The 19,079-nt window shown below is 43.1% G+C and overlaps 1 protein-coding gene across 1 annotated transcript in view; it reads left to right on the top strand.

Annotated features, from left to right (window-relative positions):
* ALDH7A1 (aldehyde dehydrogenase 7 family member A1) overlaps positions 1-19,079 on the top strand; it is a 441,053-nt gene that overhangs the window by 372,557 nt on the left and 49,417 nt on the right. Inside the window, exon 14 of the mRNA XM_069625599.1 lies at positions 13,301-13,417. Coding sequence (XP_069481700.1) covers positions 13,301-13,417 — 117 coding nt within the window. The remainder of the gene's footprint in view (positions 1-13,300; positions 13,418-19,079) is intronic.

Here is a 19,079-nt window from a genome sequence, read left to right as displayed (position 1 = left end):
GTGGGTCTGCTAACCAGACCTGTTTCCTCAAACACCATGACAAAAGCATAGTGTACACGTGTGCCCTTCTGCATCAGTATTCTAAACCGCAGCACCTGCTCTCCAATGGCACAGAGTAGGCTGAGAGGCCACAGGTGCCAGCTTGAAAGCTGGGGGGACAGCAGAGGCCCTTATTGTACTGTGGTTGCTAGGATGCGCCTGATCAAGAGCCTAGCTGGGAAACGCGTTGTGCAGGTCTTAGTGACTGGTGTGTGTGCTTTTGAGTGAGTGGGCATCCCTGCATTGGCATTACCAGTGCCATGCCATATGGACCAGCGGGCAGAGCGCCTAGCACAGTGTAATTTGGCTCACATTCAAATGGTGCCAATGATTATTTGTTGTATGCCTGTGTTGGTGGTGGAATCAAGGCATCTGTACCAAGGGGGACATGACGAAAGCCAATAATGAGACCTTTGGCACAGCCCTGTGCGCGGGATCCCCTTGGGGCTCAAGGATAGTCACCAATATTATGTTGGCACCAACGCCAACCATGAAGGACATCTGAGGCAAGCACAAGAGTATGCGTGTGCCACAGGAGAGCACCTGCTCTCATCCTCCCCCATCTGTCGCATACGGTCCCCCGCGGCATTGAACCTAAACCCACATTGAACCTTCACCAGGGTTCCCACTTGTTATAATTTCCAAACCCACAGATTGGTCAGGTAGGAAGGGGAGGTTGTGGAAGGGAGAACGTGGTTGGGGGGCGGGGGGATTGGAGGAAAAATACGAACACGAGGAATGCATGTGAAAGTAGACTAGGCACACCAGGAACCAACAGAGATCTTTGTTTAGATCCATGGTATTGCTTTCAGCAACACTTTTTCCTGTAAATGGTTCATGCAGGAGGATGCTATAAATTCTGCTCAGCAGGTATTATTCATAAGTGTCAGCTGGTGCTTTTGGCATCGTACCAGAGTGGAGCCATCTTTATTCTCTCCTTCCCTCTTTTTTAACCCATGTCCACTTCTTCTGAAAAAGCTAAGGGGGTCTCCCAAGTAGATTGAGCAACTTTTTTTCAGACTCTTCTCTGGACACGGTTTTACTCCCTGCAGCTCCTGAATCCTTCGCTCCACAGCAATCAATGGTGGACTGAATTAATTAAAAAAACAAATTCACTAATAAAATAGTCCATTTAAATATAAATTGCATTCCTTTTGACTGTTAGAAAGAAATGAGTGGGGACAACAGCATAGCCGTTACCTATTAGTGATGGGTAGTTCTTTGCTTCTCCCACACGTTCCCTTCACCGCCATATGATGGGACTCCAGTCTGATCATGCTATGTTCTGGGAGGCATAGGTATATCTGTCTTTTCAGTTTGGGCTGCACTAGTAGGGATTCTCTATTGGTATATTATTCTCAATATTTGGCGCTTGTTTTCACTTGGTCTGTGCAGTTTATTTGGGTAGTCAACCGGGAAGCATATTCGGAAGGTGCAGACTGGAAATACTGGGATTGTGCACACCAGGAGTTTACAGGGATTGCACAAACAGGAAAACTACCGGGGCATGCTAATCTTGGAATGTAGTGCTGGAATTGTATAACTGGGAGTCGGCTGGGAATTTGCAAAGTGTTGGCCTACTGCATCGAACTGGGAGGTCATTGGACTTTTGCAGATTGTTTGAATATTGACATTTTGCAAACAAGAACTAAAATGAACATTTTATTGCATGCTTTTATTGACATGTGCATGCTGTCAATCTAAGGTTCCCCCTCCCAAACCTACCCAAAGTACAGAACATAAAAACTCTTTTAACCAGCATGACAATGTTACATTGGGGGTTCAGTAAGTTATCTCCCAACTTTTCATTGTTATGATTCTGCTTTATATCAAAGTTCTAAATCCAAGGATAAAGTACCAACTCCTTATCTTCCCCCAATTCTGAACACTGTTACCTAAGCATATTGAGTTGACTAATAATAAAACGAACAAGAACATTATGAACTTAGTACCCAGATGCGGACGAGGGGCTCAGAGTTAATGAAGTGTTATGGACTGTCTAGTGTTTTCAATAAAAGGCACCTGAGCCGGACCTTTAAAACTTTAAAGGACTTTCAGGTGTGAGAGCAGCAGCATGCAGAAATAGAAGCTGATGGGATTATTGTTGCGGCCACAGACGCTGTGCAGGAGCTGTGGTAGATGTCGTGGAGACGTGGCCATGCAGAGAGAGTGCAGTGGGAAGCGGTGCTGAAGCAAGCCACGTTGTGAGGGAGAGAAGCTCCCAACACGCTGTGAACTGCTCAGGTATTGAATTTATACCTGAGGGTGAACGGAGCTGCAAGAATTTCACTGGTGGTCTGCGTGCATGGCGGCAGACCAAACAGAGCTGACAGAAGCAGTCCCAAAGAGATCCGCAGCAACACAGAGTCAGGAGATGCCAAGGCATACCATTGTGCTGGCCTGAAGCAGGTGACCCGGGGCGCTCCGAATGAGACCGCTAGGTGAGGGTGCTTATTTTAATACCGGTCAATTGAATTGTTGCTAACTGGGCGCATCTCTCCTAATGAGGGATTCCAGATAGGAGGCCATTGTAACCCGCATTGCCCAAGCCAGACAAAAGTGAGAATAAGGCAAACTGGGCACAACTCTCCTAATGAGGGATTCCAAATGGGGGACTATTGTAACCTGCATTACCAAAGCCAGAGAAGATTGAAATACAGAATAATTGGGTGCAACTCTCCTTACCAGGGAAGTCAATTAGGAGGCTATTGTAACCCTTATTGTCAAGTCAGTAGATAAGTGATAACAAAGACAAACTGGCCACAACTCTCCCAGAAAGATAATGTTAACTTGCATTGCCAGCAGCCAAGTGATTGCTCAACTAGAAACAAAGGCTGCAGGTGCAAAGCCCACCTTGTATGAGAAACCAAGGGGGAGAGAACTGTAACCCACATTGCCTAAAGCCAAAAGACTTGCAAGAGAACAATTATCATGTTGTGGAATATCAATTTGGAAAGAGATGTAACTCATTTTGTTATGTCAAAATACTATTAAGAGAAGAAGTTGTTGGTTCAAAGCGCCTCTATTTATGATTCCAGTGTGGAGAGTTTGGAACACGCCTTATAGAGTACACATTGTAGTAGGAGTTTTATCCTGGCAGTCGATTTAAACCAGGAAAGGCACAAATTGCAGTTAGTCCTGTCAGACGAGTATACCAGGAAGAAGATTCTAAAGTAATGTGGTTGTGGTAAAAGTTTGTGGTGGAAAAGAAGTGTTAATTTAGTCACCTTGTCTTGTTGAACTTGAACTGTGGTATTTTAAAAAGTAATTATTGAACAATCCTGACTAAAATGTTTCTTTTGAAGAAGTTTGATGTGCTAACAAGTGCTTGGCCTTTTGAGAAAAGACCACTTTCATTTCATTTATGGATTTATGTTTGGAGGAAATTACATTTGTTTTACCAAGCAGGAAGTTGTGGAAAAATGAAACCTTGCTTTCATCGGTGAACAAGCTTTGGAAGAGAGGGATTCACTTTCCCAAGTGAAAGGAAATATTAAATGGAAAATACTTTCTATACTACATTAAATGGGACTGTTATTACCCAGAACTTTCTTGAAAATGAACTTTGGTTCAGCTATTCCTGAATTGATTGATCCAGGGGAAGGGAATCCAAACTTGGTCACAAGGATTACTGTTTGTGACTTTTGAGTTTGACTTGATATGTTATTTTGTGGAATTTGAGACAGCCAAGACAGCCAAAAATACCTCTTTATAATTTTGTTGGGTATATTAGTGCGAGGGTCAGATACTTTTTGGACAGTAGGTCCTTTTTCTTTAGCCTTAGTTTGTTAGGCAGGGACATCCGTGTTAGGTTAGGGAAAAATAGGCGAAAGATGTGTCCGTCTCGCATTTCTGACCCTCACAATATGTTGTGCAAAGTAGGAGTAAACTGCGATTTTGAAAATTGTGTCTTGGAATTGTCCAGACTGGGTGTGTACTGGGATTTGTAAAACTCAGAGTATATTGGCTGTGTGTCCAAATAAACTGGAAGGAATATCTATATTTTTCAGTTTACTTGGACACAATGTCAATATTCTCTGTTTTTAAAACAAACAGATTTCTGTGAACTGGGTTGAAAATTGGTTACCTACTGTAATTGTGAAAATGTAATGGTGAAAACCAGGCACGAACTGCTATTGTGCAAATTGGAAATGCACTGCAATTGTAGAAACTGGTAACATACTGTGGTATTGCACAACGTGGAGCCAATTGGGATTGTCAGACTGGAAATAAATGAAGATTGTATAGCTAGGAAGAGACTTGTGTTGTGCAAACAGAGAATGTTGACCTGAGATCAAAGTGAGGTTTTGGAACTAGAAATACTGCCACTGTCAAAGTTGCACTATACTGGTATATTTCAAACCTGGACTATAGTCTACATAATCTTACTAAACATGCAGTTCGACGAAGTAAAGTTGAAATATACATTGTTTGGACAAGCTAAACAAATACTGGGATGTTAATTAAAACTGAAAATATGCTCACAATGTTCGGAACTGGGAGTATGATGGCAATTGTAATCTTAGCGTATACTGACATTATGCAGATTGGAAATGCACCAGGATTCTGCAAACTAAGTATTATGAAATCGCATCATAGGATTCAGGACTCTGTATTGTAAAGTTGAAATGGGCTGGGATTCTGGTAACTAGCACTCTATCACCCTCCGGGTCAATCGTTTTTGCTGGGGGTAGATCTCTATCTTCGGCTGGGGCCTCCCTCTGGAACAGCCTCCCAGCCACTCTAAAACTTGAGGAGAACCATCTCCGGTTCCGGAAGCACCTCAAGACCTTCCTCTTTGCTTCTGCCTTCGCCCCCTCCCTCCCCTGCTGATCTGCTCTCTCTTGGCACTGTGCACCTGTCCACCCTCTGTCCATTGGCCCAGGTACCTGCTCACCCTGCCACCCTCCTGCACGGCCTCCCGGCCACCCCTTGCACTGGGGACTGTATCTGTACCCATACAGCCCCCCCCATTTTTCTTTTCTTCTTCTGCACTTATCAGACTACCCAGTCTGCTGCCTTAAACACAGCACTTGCCACTTGCCGGCTGCATACCACTGTTTATTGCCTCAATGTTCTATTTATTATTTATTCTGCTCTCCTCTGCTCCGCACCTTCCACTCTCCCCCTTCATGCACTTTTTCCCTTTTTCCCTTTCCCATGCACTTGCGCGTTCTCAATGTCACTGGGCCTAGTAAGATCGTCATTGTGTTATGTTCTCCCGTGTTCCCCTCCCTTGCCTAGTAGCGCTCTGAAACACTTGTGTACAAACGCGATACAAATAAAATATATCATATCACACAATTGCAAACTGAAGTGTACTGCGGTTGTTAGTGGGAATAAACTTTGGTTGTCAACCCAGGGATATGACTGTAATTGTGAAATTGGCAATCTAGTTGGATTGTGCAACCTTTGAGCATGCACAGGTTTTCAAAGTGGAAGTATGCTAAGAGTGTTTTAAGAGAGTTTAACGTGGGAGTTTGCAAACTGGGTGTACAGACACTGTCGTACTGGAAATGTTTTGAAACTGTCTATATCGTTACCGTGCAGACAGGAAATTTATGGGGATTTTCCAAACTGGTAGAATGTTGGAATTATTTGTTTGTAAAGTGGGAATAATCTGCAAACTGGAAATGGCACATATATTAAGGTAATGAAACCTGGTACTATACTCTTATTGGTGACCTCAGAATGTATGTTTGACAATTATACTATGGTGTGTGTACACTTGAATGATCAAACTTGGAATATACTGTAACTGTGCAAAAAGTGAGTGTATTGGGGTTGTCAAACTGGAAGAATACTGGGATTTTCGAAATGACATTATACAATGATTATACTTTTCACCTTTGAAATCTACTGGGTTTGCCAAACTGGACATATTCTGTGATTTTGAAAGCTGGTAACGTGAAACTGTTGCAAGGCTTGCATTCTCCCAATTTGGGGTGTTTCTGGGTTGAACTGATGCTCTGCTGGATCTGTGCAGACTGGAAATGTACTCAAGGTATCCAGATTAGGAGTTTACTAAAACTGTTTGGTAGTAAATGGTGTGGGGACTAAAACAGGATTGCGGAATAGCACACTGGGTCTGTACAACAAATGTGCAACATTAAATTGAGAGTATACTAGAAGTGAGTGAATGAGAATATACTTTTTTATATACTTTCATTTATATTTATTTCTGAGGCTTGTGGAATCTGCTTAGATCACATGCTATGCATAGGCCGACATCTAGTGGAAGCTACAGAGTATTAGTTGTTGTTTTCAAAACTTGAAAAGGGACGTCGACATTGCGTGCCAGTAATACTATCCCTAGTGTGGCGTCCACTGTACCCATGGTCTTTCGCGCGTCGAAGTCCCTCAGATTGTTTGTTTGCGCCGTCATCGACGGATGCTAAGTCAGAGTTCCTATTCGGCTAATGCCATTGAATAAAACTTGATTAGAGTTAGTTACTCTTTCTATCCTTTAAATCGACGAACATCTTCGATGGAGGTGATAAGTACTAAAGTCGTCTGACCAAGACCTTGGCTCGACAACACCCCTTCAACCTTGGAAGGCCCCACCGGGCCTCGGCCCAGACAGTAGGGAAAGTGTGGGGTGGACATTTCTTAGGGCTCTAAGAGAATGCATATTCCCCTTTACCCTCTCTATTTTCGCCTAGCTGCCCTTCCATCCAAATATGGAAAAAATACAATTTAAATTCTGCCCCAGTTGCAATAAGAAGTTCCCCTGGAAAGACCAGCACCGGGGGTGCAACCTCTGTCTTGCACGGGACCACAACGAGACCATTGTCAAGCTTGTCAGCTCTTCAAACCGAAAACCCTTAAGGGACGTAAGACCAAATGTTGGGCCCACCACCCATGCAGGCCGAAGCCGCCATGGATGTGGAGGGTGCAGCAGCATCGCCGTCTTTTCAGACGACGAAGGCGACAAGGAACCAACCGATTCCCAGGTGCTATCCCCCGACCCCAACGCACAGGCCGGCGGCGCTGTTATGGGGACAACACCTGGCAGCAGTAGCACACATAAATTAGCCCACCCTAAACACATGCCCAAGGGCCGAGAGTCAACGACAACATCGTCTACACGCCCGCAAACAGCGTTGAGGGGGGAGGTCCACTAGTTTCTTGTCCTCTGGGCACTCCAGATCTCGATCGCCACACGACGGGCTCCAAAGTTGCAAGACAACGCGGACGCTGTGTCCAAATCCTCAACTGAGCGATGGAAGACGTGGCTTCGGTCCTCCTGATCGCCGAATTTAGACACTCTTCACAAACGTCGAAATCAGCAAAAAGCACCAGGACCTCAAAAAGCACCCATCTAGTGCAAAAGCATGTCCCGCCGAGCCTCCTTAAGGGCAAAAATTCTCCAAAACACTCTTCAAAGAGTCATCATTCCCATAGAGAGAAGACAAGTACACCACACATGGACAAAGACTGTTTCCCAGGGGGAGGATACCATAGCAGCAGCCTTGAAGATCAAGGGTCAGCCTACTCCAATAACACCTCAAACTCCTGTGTCTATACCAAGTTCCTCTCAGTGGACCTCTGATGACATTGATAGGGTGATGAGCCGAATGGTGTTCATCACAGATTTATTTTTAGAGAAATCTCCACTCTATGCTAAGCTTACAAAACATACCACCAACGAGTGGCTCCACGTCTTCGCAACCCCCAGCAAAGAGGCCACGTCCAGGCATCCTACTAATTACCCCTCAGCAAAACCCAGTCCAAAAATTAATCTATATGATCCAAATACAGACTCTGAGGAGATTGAAATGGCAGACCAGTACTACGACGACGATTAAGAGGATGTGTTTAACTCACCCTCTCCCGTTAACCTAGGCTCAGCGGTGGCAGATTCACCAGTGGACAACCAAATTCAGTATAATGATATGCTCATAAAAGCAGCCAAGCATTTTCAAATACAGACCCTGGAGACGCAATTAGATAAGGATTTTGTGGAGTAGATTTTAGGGGACAGGAAAGCGGTCACCCAATTTATACCTATTCTTCAGTCTGTTCAAAGAAGACTGTAAGAAGATTCAATTCAACACTACAGCTAAGTCAATGCCTAGTCTGGGATACTGAATGGAAACCCTTATTGTTATATCTTTATGTCCAGTTCATGAGTTCTGGATGACTACCCCTATATAACACCCCTCCCTTAGAATCCCCCTGACCCAAGAAGTAGTTCTGTTTTGCAAGTTTAAAAGGTTTATTTGAGAAATAAGACAAAATATAGATACCACGCTTTTATAATAAATTAATAATCGATATCGCCCTTATAAATATAATGTTAATCAACAATGGGTAATCTGACACTAGCACACTTCTTTATAATCAATGAGGAGTTAGTATAGGATGGATCAAGTAGCAAAAATACTTTTATGATTTCAAGGGAAAAGCAATGAGGAATAAAATGCAGTACAGAAATACTTGAGGTGATTTTAGCAAAAGATAATATAATCACTTTTACTCTGGCAATTCACCCCCCTCCCCTATGCAATGTAAGACATGGAAGTAGATGGAAAGAGGAGCACACAGTTCTCAGGAATGCAATCAAATAAAATACGAAATTCAGTTCCCCCCCCCCAGCAAGCTTAGAGAAAACCGGTATGAGTTTTAAAACACAGGCCCAAGTGCTTTGAATGTGGTGGCAATGAAGTGAGAAATATGCTGAAAATGCTTTTAATTCCCTTTAGGAGGTTCAGGGTGAGTGAGAGATGCTTGGGATGAGTTCAGGCTCACTTTAGCAATGATTCAGAGATGGTGATTAAGAGGCAAACCAATTTTTAGCAAGGAAAGAAATGACTGCTGATGGTTACACGTGGCTGGATTTTTAACCAAATCGCAAATCGCGGTAAAATTCGCGAGTGCAGCAGAAGTATAAGGAGTAGCACGTCGGTTCTAGGTTTGTTGGAAAGCTGAGATTCTAAGCTTTCAGAATTGACAGGTGACAGTTGTGCAGCTTTACAAATGACAGATGACACGATTTCTAAGAGGCTGTTCTACTTAGGTTAAAATAGTTTGGATTAGATTATTTTAACTAAGAGTTTGGTTCTGCACAGTTCTGCTAGGTACTCACAATATACATTTGTAATAGGCCTCGCCACGGATCTGGTCAGGTTTTGGACTGGGCTCCGGTTCTGGTCTCGGCTCTTCACGGTGATCTGGGTCAGCTCTGCTCTGCTGGTCTAACCTCTCTGGATTCTGGATGTAACACTGCTTTCTGGGTACTGCTACAGGTTCTGGAGATTGTTGGATTTGCAGTCTGGATCTCTGGATGTGAAGTCGTCGGTCAGCATGCTCCGCAGCAAATGAAATTGAATGTCTTTACCTGTCCCAGCAGTCTCTTTTTATGTGTTTTGAAAATGGGTGTGTGCCTGGGCCTAGCTAAGCTTGCCCCTCTCTACTTGTCATTGGCCCAATTCTCCCCTCTCCCATGATTGGGGGAAGTAAATGTGAGTCAGAGTGATGAAGTCTGTTTATGGGTCAGAGGATCCTCCCCTGGTCAGTTTGCCCATAAATCTATATTTGATTCAAATACATCCTTCCCAGATATACAATTTGTTGAAATTACATGTGCACATTATATATTCCTTATGGTCCATGCTTGTCCGCCTCTGATCTTCCTGGGGGCTTGCATTAAAAAATGACAACATTTTACGCTTTTTAACTGGTTTTGCAATATCAGACATTTACCCAAATTTACACACATGTGCGCAAGGAGTATGGACATTAATTGATGAAGTGTCAGATTTTTAACATGCAGACATTTGGAGTGAGACCCTATTTTCCGCTAGAAACCCCCCAGAATACACCACAGGGTCCTAACGCATCTCAAAATGTTCACAGAAAAATCACAAAAATAATGATATTACTTGTATAATTCGGACAAGTCCGCACTTTGAGTTATATATCTTTTAAAATTATGCCCTGGTCAAAAAGGGGTGTGGCTTCCCACATCACAGGGTGAAATAACTGGTTTATCCACTTCCCCCAAGATCAGCTGCTAGCAGAGGCACTGCCCCTCCCAGTTTCCCCTAAGAGGAAGCCACTTTACACCCCCACAATATAACATTTGCCTGAGTCCAGGACAGGCCTTTGTTCAACTCCCTGTAGTCCCCAGCTGCTCCACCCCTAATCTAATCAACAGGACCATGTGACCTCAGGATGCAGCCAGGCCTGGGAACACAGCTGTTGATCCAGTATCAACTCCTGTCGGGGGTAGTTGTCGGGCAGAATTCAGTTTCATTAAGCCAGGTTTCAGCTAAATGTCACTTTTTGTTCCCAGTTTTCTACATTCAAATCAAACTGACAATTTTTACCTATACATTAAATAATTACTTCCTTCACGTCATTTCAGAATATAGTTTTACATTGTATCCACCTCTTAGCAAGTCTTTCCTTGGTCTGGTTTTGTTTCATTTGTTCAGTTTTACACAAAAGTCTGGTGGTTTTAAAACGCCGGCTTTCTGATAGTGGTGAGTACTGGTAATGCAACCATTTTTGGGATTAAGAAAATGAATTCCCCACAAGAAGGTTGTATCTTTGGAGTGGTCTCGTGCCAACTGCGCAGTTCTCCTAAGGAAAGAATACAAAACCTGCTACTGCAAATACCACAGTACCAGGCCGGTCACCAGATAAGCGTACGCAAAGCTATGTGTTTGCTCGGCATGATGGGATCTTGCATTTACCTGGTCCCACAAGCACGTTTGCGCATGCCCCCGATGCAGGAGTGGTTTGCGAAACAGTGGTCAAGCTGTCAGTGGGACGATCTAGTGATCATTTCACCAACACTAGTACAAGCCCTTCGCTGGTGGACAAAGGAGAATCTGTTGAAGGGAAAACCCTTTACGATCCAGTGGTGCAAGTGGTAGGTACAACAGACGGGTCGCTCTACGGGTTGGGGGGCACATCCCCTTCATTTCACAGCACATGGTCTGTGGACCCAGATCACTGCACAGTGCCATATCAGCCTGCTGGAACGTCTAGCTGTATTCAAAGCGCTTCAGGCATTCAAATCACAGCTGACAAATCACTCGGTAAAGATCCGGACCGACAGCACCACTGCAATGTACTACATCAACAAGCAGGGGGGCACACATTCTCCAAATCTGTCCAAACCAGCACAGAAAATATGGAAATGGGCACTCAAACGAGGGATGTTCCTAACTTCACAGGTTCCAGGGGAACTCGACACCCTAGCAGACTCGCTAAGCAGAGATCCCTTACCAGAAGAATGCAAATGGCGACTCGACACAAGTGTCCTAGATCACATCTTCTCACAGTGGGGTTACTCCAGTGTTCGCTACAAAAGAAAACAAGCAATGGCCAGACTTCACGTCCAGGGTTCCCCAACCAGACTCCAAGGGGAACTCCTCTAATGGACAGGGTGGTGAACATAATTCACAGAGAACAGATGTCGCTCATCCTAGTTGCTTGTATGTGGGCGAGACAACCATGATATCCACATCTGCACAAGCTGGTGATGTGCGATTCCCATGAAACTCCCTTGGGAGACCGATTTGCTGACCCAGCACAGGTGAATAACATTACACCCTCAACTTCACTCAATGAACTTGGCAGCATGGCTCCTGAGGTCATAGTTTGAATATATAATTCTACCACAGGTGTATGGATATCAAGGAGGCACGAAAACCAAACACCAGACAGTTATTTTGACAAGTGGAGGAGATTTGTAATTTGGTGCCATTCTAAACAAATAAACCCCATTGAATGTACTCCATCCCACATTCTTCACCATATGCTCCGCTTATAAGACTCAGGGTTAGTTTTTAACTCTATAAAGGTTCACCTGGCGGCTTTATCAGTTTACACCACCTCTCACAAGAAAGTATCCTGGTGGAAGGTTCCCGTCATTAAGGCTTTTATGGAGGGAGTAAAGAGACTCCACCCTCCTATTTCAAACCCACCGCCATGCTTGGATCTCAATGTAGTACTTGCAAAGCTCATGGGACCCGACTTTGAGCCTATGCAAAAATTAAGTCTTAAACATCTCACATATAAGACCGCCTTCTTGGTGGGTGTTGCATCCCATAAGGGTTAGTGAACTTCAAGCATTGTCAGTGCAGGACCCATTCTTTGTCATCCACAAGGACAAATTGGTTTTACAAACACACCCAAGGTAATCACCTAAATTAATTTAAAAATTTCACGTAAACCAATCCATTGAGCTACTGTCCTTCTTTCAGAACCCAACAAGCTCAGCTGAGAAAAAACTCCATGCACTAGATGTAAGGAGGGTGGTCCTTTGCTATGTAAATAAGACCAACTGTTTGTCTCCGTAACACCAGGCAGAGAGAGGGGGAACACATTTCCAAGAATGCCATCTCCAGATGGATAGTCCGATGCATACAGCTCTGTTACTCATTATTAAGCAAAACACTGCCTGTCACACCAAGAGCTTACTCCGCAAGGGGTACAGGAGCTACTTTGGCCTTTATCGCAAACGTTGCACTGGACACCATATGCAAAGCAGCTACATGGAGCTCAGTACACACTTTCACTCAGAACTACTGCATTGACACTCATTCTGAAGCAGATACACAGGTGGGACAAGCGGTTCTAAAATATCTATTTGCCGCTGGACCTTCTCACAACCCACCACCTTGTCCTAACACTGCTCGCTAATCTATGCATAGCATGTGATCTAAGCAGATTCCACAAGCCTCAGAGGGGATGCATTACTCACTGTAATCGTATTAATATACTGGTATTGTCCAACTCGGAATGCACTCAAGTTGTAAGATGTTGAATTATGTTGGCATTGGCAAACTAATGTTGTCATTTTCAAACTCAGAATAAACCTGAACAGTGAAAATGTAGTGTGCGTGCTGGTATTATTAAACTGAGAAAATCTTGGGGTTGGAGTTGCTCAACCTGGGACCATAATGGGATTGCAAATGTGCGAGAGTGCTGGGAGTGGCCAATTGGCAATATTCTGGCATTTGATATGCAGGGAAATTATTGGCATTGTGCAAACAGTAAGATATGCGGGTATGCAAACCTGCAATATACTGGGACAGTGAAACTAGGAATATACCCAGACTGTTTAAAATGGGAATCTACTATGGTTGGCGAACAAATTGAGTTAGCGGTTAAATTAATTCCAGTCATGGCATGCTTGCGGAAAGATACAGAACTTGGAGACACCAACCTCCTGATTGATGTGCTTGTTTTGTAGTAAGTATTCTGTTCATTGAAATGTGCATCTTTCTCTGTGTTTCTTTCAAAGGTTGTTGATCGTCCAGGAAACTATGTTGAACCGACAATTGTAACTGGGCTGGCCCACAATTCGCCAATAGTACACACAGAGACATTTGCCCCCATTCTTTACGTGATCAAATTTAAGGTAAACTTGGAGGTTAATGTATATTGTTGCATCTGTCTTTTTTTTTCTCCTGGTGCTGTTTGCTTTTTTGCATATGCTAAATATGTATATGTTTTGTTTTAGTTTGTCAACTGTAGAGGTTGCCCAGACTCTCTTTAATAGACGAAGGTGAAACCTCTTGTACTTTATACTTTCAGCGTGCCAAAAGGAAGAACTGTAACATTCCGGCATAGTCCTTTTGTAATCGTCCTCTTTTTCTGACCTTTGTCCGCAACGTTCTTTTTTCTGTTTCTGTTTTTCAACCACTTGCACATCTAGCTTTGCCCACTCTATCGCTCCACCTTTTTGCCGTTTCTCTTAGGATATGGTTCATGGCAAACACCTCATCCAATTTTAGGTCCCTTTTCAATCACAGCTCTGTCTGCTTTAACAGTTTAAAATGAATGCATTACGATGTGGTCATTATACCTTTCCACAAAAGTGCATGTTCGGGTTCTATGCTGAAAAAATCCTTTTGACTCATGACACTGCTTATTAAAGTGATAGCGTTCTATTTTAACACAACCTCTTGAGACCTATGAATGAATTGAATGTTAGCTTCCATGTTATTCTTGCTCAACTCAGGCGAGCTATCAAAAACACATTGATCCTTGTGTCCGCTTGGATTAAAACAAGGCTGTGTGCTTGCGGCAACTATGTTTAACTACTACATCAGAAAATTGAATATCCCAATCTACACAGTAAGAACCTTCGCCCCAAAACTCAATGGCCAATTAGTATCTGATTTATTGTATGCAGATGATCTTGTACTGTTGATTGGACCCTAATAGACCTGCAAAGACAACTAACTGCACTCCACCAGTTCGCGCAGGAAAACCATTTGGATATTAGTATAAGAAAATCAAACAACATGCAGATTCACCGGTTGTCCCAACAAAAAAGTCTCAGAAGTTTAAATGGTATATTCAAGGAGAAACTGTAAAAATAATGAAGGCATACACATATTTGGGACTTAACATAAATAACCATAAAACTGAGCGACCCTTTAAAATGATAGTAGAAGAAAAAATGTAATAATTATCACAAGCAAAAATGATAAAAAAGAAATATGGCAAATATACATACATCACTCTTATAAAATAAAAAGTGATTGCAACAATTACATATGGAGCACACACCAAAGCACCAGAAGATCAAGATTTTGAAAACACTTCTACCAGTACCAAAAGATTACCCCATCCAAATAATACGTTACGAGTTAGGACTCATAGCAATGAAGGCAACAGTAACATGCAACAGCATAGCTTTATACGCTAAATGCACTAATAAAGAAGCAAATGAAGACACTATGATACCTTTACTAGCTAAACTCCTTCAAGTAAAGAAGTAAACTCCATTAACAGCATGGGTCCAAAATTGTATCACCCGGATGCAGGAAATGGATATTGATTTAAACCTATTATGGATGAACTCCACTAGAGCAAAAAGTAAGTGCTGGCAAAACGCGTGGATTAACAACTGGGATGAATGCCAAAAATACAAACTTTTTTAATCAGGAAATTTTTGGATCAAAAGAATGAATATCTTACCAGAATATCTTAAGAAATTCCCAAATAAAGAGTATCGAGATAAGATAATTTATTTTTATTTATTTTTAAAGTGCTTGCATAGCCCGCGGGCATCGAGGCGCTGTTACCGGAATATGTTTTAGTTGCGGATTTATAACGCGCTTAATACCCAGAGGTTTCGAAGTGCGGACCCGGGGATCGAACCTGTGTTGCTTCGTGTGTCTTGTTTCCAAGGCGAGCATGTTGCCGCTGAGATATCCTCCCGGGACATAATGAGGCAATGATTATATCTATGGCGAACGAATGCAATACTTGCTCTAAAAACAAAAGGAACTAGGAGTAATGGATCAGATTCTGCAAACTGCCAGATGTGGTGGAAACCCTAGAACACCCTCTAACAGAATGTACTAAGTTACGATTGCTTCGTAAAGAGCGTTTCATCAGATTCTTTTATCAGTATGGCACACTGGATCAAAAACAATTGTGGGCATTGATTTTTACTGCTTCAAAAATATCAGTAAACTTAGCAACAGTAAGATTTTTAACGGAACTTAATATAGAACATTAAACATCATTCGAGGCGGCTACCACCCTCAGGAAGCAAAAAGAAAACATACAAATCCCGGAAATACAGCACAAATCTTTGAAAAATAACCCGAATGAACAGATTCAGGAATTACGTTGATTAGTTTGACTGTTAACTGAACACTAATCAAGTAACAGTTAAAGTGTTGCTTCTGAATTTCTTTTTTAAATTATCTCTTTCTTATGATGTAATCGAAACAATTTTAATAATAACTGAGGACTTTTGATTTCCTATGATTCTATTAGAGATTAAGTGTAAAGTAAAATAACTGAACATTTTTTAAATGATCTGAAGTGAATAATTGTAATGATTTGAAAAGTTGTTTGTCAACTGAAACAAATCTTTTAAATAAAAAAATAAATAAACCAGCATCCACAGACCGACGTCTTGTCGAAGCATCCTAGCCCAGAAAGGCTGGTGGTGCAAGTAGCCACTTGGGGTGCAACATCTAGTGCATACCCTTGCTTGAGCCCAGACTGGGATGATAAAAAGGTTGATGTCCTATTGTTAGACCAGAAACAACCCTATAGAATGTTGGCCAAAAACCACTCGCATCATGTGACAAACATCGCAATCCTAGAATAGTCATTGTAATCACAGGACGTCTATTTTGTGAAATGTCGGCCATTTGCTTTTTTCTTTTCTGTCACATGCTTTGCAAATGTATTCTATGCTTCAAACTCACACACAGTGCGAGGCCACGGCCTGCATGCTGAAATACTAACACAGAGAGGAATGTCAAACTATGCAGAAATACATTCTTTTACTCTCTCACTAAGTCCTTGAAGCCGAGCAGAAGCCGCATCTAATCAGTAGTCCAGGTGCCGGCCTGTCTTGCAAACGCTGTAGTAAAAGGCAGTAAAACCATGAATTATATTCTCCCAGCAGTGCTCCTTCGCAGAGAGTGGTATTTTCTGCTTCAGAGCTGTCTGACCGTTAGCTCATGAACCGAGACACACAGATAACGTACTAAGGAATGTTTCTCTGCTAAGAACATGATCTCTTTGCCGAGCTAAGAACTCTATTTTCCCCATAACAGAAAGCTGTCTCTGCTGCCATTGCTAGAATAACTATGTTTAGACTGAATGAAGACTTGTCATGATTGTCAATCACAGAACCCTAGCCTGAATGACATGTTTGTGGGTGGATCAAATTGCCTTCGTAAAGATTATATGTAATGTGTATATATTGCTGCTTGAGCGTTGCTCTCTCTCGCATCTCACAAGATCTGGGAACACACGTTGTGAGGCGTTGAGACCCAGTCGGCCGACTGAGAATACTTTGAAATAAACCACACTTGTTTGGAAATCGAACCTCATGTCTGACGTGTCACTATAGTGTATGGTTATTGTGCCTTAGTTTCCATATGCGGTCTTTATGGCCTAGCACTATCTAAAAAGATCTTTGCTTCTGGCAGCATGGCCTTCCAAGCATATAATGCATCATACGCTCTGGCAAAGTACACTCGCAGTTTGTGTGTATTGATTGAAGAAGCAGCAGAGCAAATCCCGGAAAGGGAAATGAGGGATGGTTTCCTAAACATTGTTGGTGATGGTAAGTAGGCAATGCACGGTTAGGGAGAATTCTCCGAAATGTGCTAATTCCCTCCACCTTAGAGTCCCCCAGCCACTTTGCTGGATTTTGAGGACTTGATTTTTTTTTTTTTACCTGGAGAGTGTGAGACGCCTTTTTCCCACTCTCTCGTGTATTTTAATGTGATTTTTGAACTCTGTGTTTCTTTTGGTTGTGGAGTCTGACAAACTCATAGGCATCATCATTTACATTGTGTCACACAGCACCGTCAGTGCAGTGACACAGGGAAGTCTCCCAGATTTCCCCAAGGTTTAAATACCTTCACTGGGATAAACTACTGTTTCCCAGAGCAGTAAAGTGAAATTGACTTTACTTATATTTGTAACTTTCTAGACCCAGCACACACTATCTTACAATAGGGTGCTGGAGGGGTTACTTAGCATCCCCTTTGTCTAGCTTCTCATGTAACATTTTTATATTACCCTTTCCTTGATGAATGGCTGGTGCCAGTGGTTTACTTTTAACTACCATGATGTGCTTTTACCGCGGGCTGTGTTTCAACTGCAGTAAAGCACCCAAGGGTGCTATTTTTGTCAAAATGGCCCCAGTCTTCTTTTTTCGCCATTTCTTTGTGGAAAGGTCCTTCTTGAGATTTACTCTGTGCGCCAAACCAGGTTTGGTCCCTTCGTTCGCGTTGCCTTTGATGGGATTCACGAGTGAAGCCCTCCTCTGGCTCCAGGGTGTCTGGGGTGGGCAGGAAGTGAGGGAGGTGCCCGAAACCCCCTGTGCTTAGTCTCCTTGGAGACCCAAGTGCACACTGTAGTGATTGGCCGGCTGACTGTCCGGCAAGGACAGCCACCCTGCTCGACAGCTAGGCTGGAATGAATGGGAGAGAACTGAATAAAAAGCGAGGCTTTTGGCTTGGAAGGCAGAGTCGACCACTGGACGAAGGAACCGAAGAAGAACTTGAAGAGGACGCCTGCTGAAACTCCTGGACCGTTGGTTTGCCCAGTGAAGCCCTGCTGCTGTGCTGAAACTCCAAATTTCATATCAACAGAGAAGCCCCTGCAAGGACGACTTCTTGAGTTGGTGGGACCAATCGACTCCAAAGTAAGCCACCTGGACTTTCTCTCAGAGCTTGTTGCATTTCCACAGAGTTGCTGCCGGAAACCGAAACGGCAGGGAGAGGAACACCAGATTGTGTGCGTTGCTTTTAAGTTGGCCAAGAGCTACAGTAAGATCCTCCAGACTCCTAGGAAGCAGTACTGACCGAGTCTGAGCCCTCTCAACAGAGTGCGGCACCCCACAAGTGAGGAAAGTCCATCTCGACAGCCAGAAACAGCGGTGTTGCTATTTGCAGGAGTCGCGAGGAGCTGAAACACCGAAGTGCCACTTGTTGGAAAGATTGCCGGTTGCGAGCAGTGACCGTCCCATTGCAGTGCAGGAGTCCCCAGAAGTCCTTCCCCTTGTCCCCACGACTGAGGCCTAGGAACAGTGAGCTCTGCAGAACTGCACAGGAACAGAAGTCATCTGCTGCACTTTTTCTTCAATACAAAGGTATTGTAAAATCTGAGAGAACGTACCTCTTATGGTAGAGTTGCTTGCATCTTCCACTACTCGCAAGCCTAAATAAAAGCTTGTGGCCCTACATTGATTTTCTTCAGACTTCTAAAACATTGTGCAAAAACTTTTTTTCTTACCTACCAGAAGTGCTTCAGCCCATATAAGACTTTTGCCCATTGACTTTGGCTTAACCTGTTATACTGAATGACTCTGCTTAGGGGTTCCAAAAGTATTTGCCTGCTTAAGAATATTTGTGGTCTCTTGTTTGTTCTAATAACCTTTTCCTTTGACCACGTTCTAAGAATATTCTAAATGCCAACTGTAAGATATTAATGTCCCCAGCATCCTAGCTATTGAAGTCACCTGAGGGTGTAGGTTGTGACTGTGGACCATCCCTAAATGGTCTTTACCGATTTAGAAAATAAGAGTGTGT

The sequence above is a fragment of the Ambystoma mexicanum genome, chromosome 6p (assembly GCF_040938575.1).
Source record: "Ambystoma mexicanum isolate Mex_15411 chromosome 6p, UKY_AmexF1_1, whole genome shotgun sequence".
In the NCBI taxonomy this organism is placed as follows: Eukaryota; Metazoa; Chordata; class Amphibia; order Caudata; family Ambystomatidae; genus Ambystoma; species Ambystoma mexicanum.
Note: the sequence above shows the minus strand (reverse complement) of the source record. Positions and strands in the feature narration are given on the sequence as shown.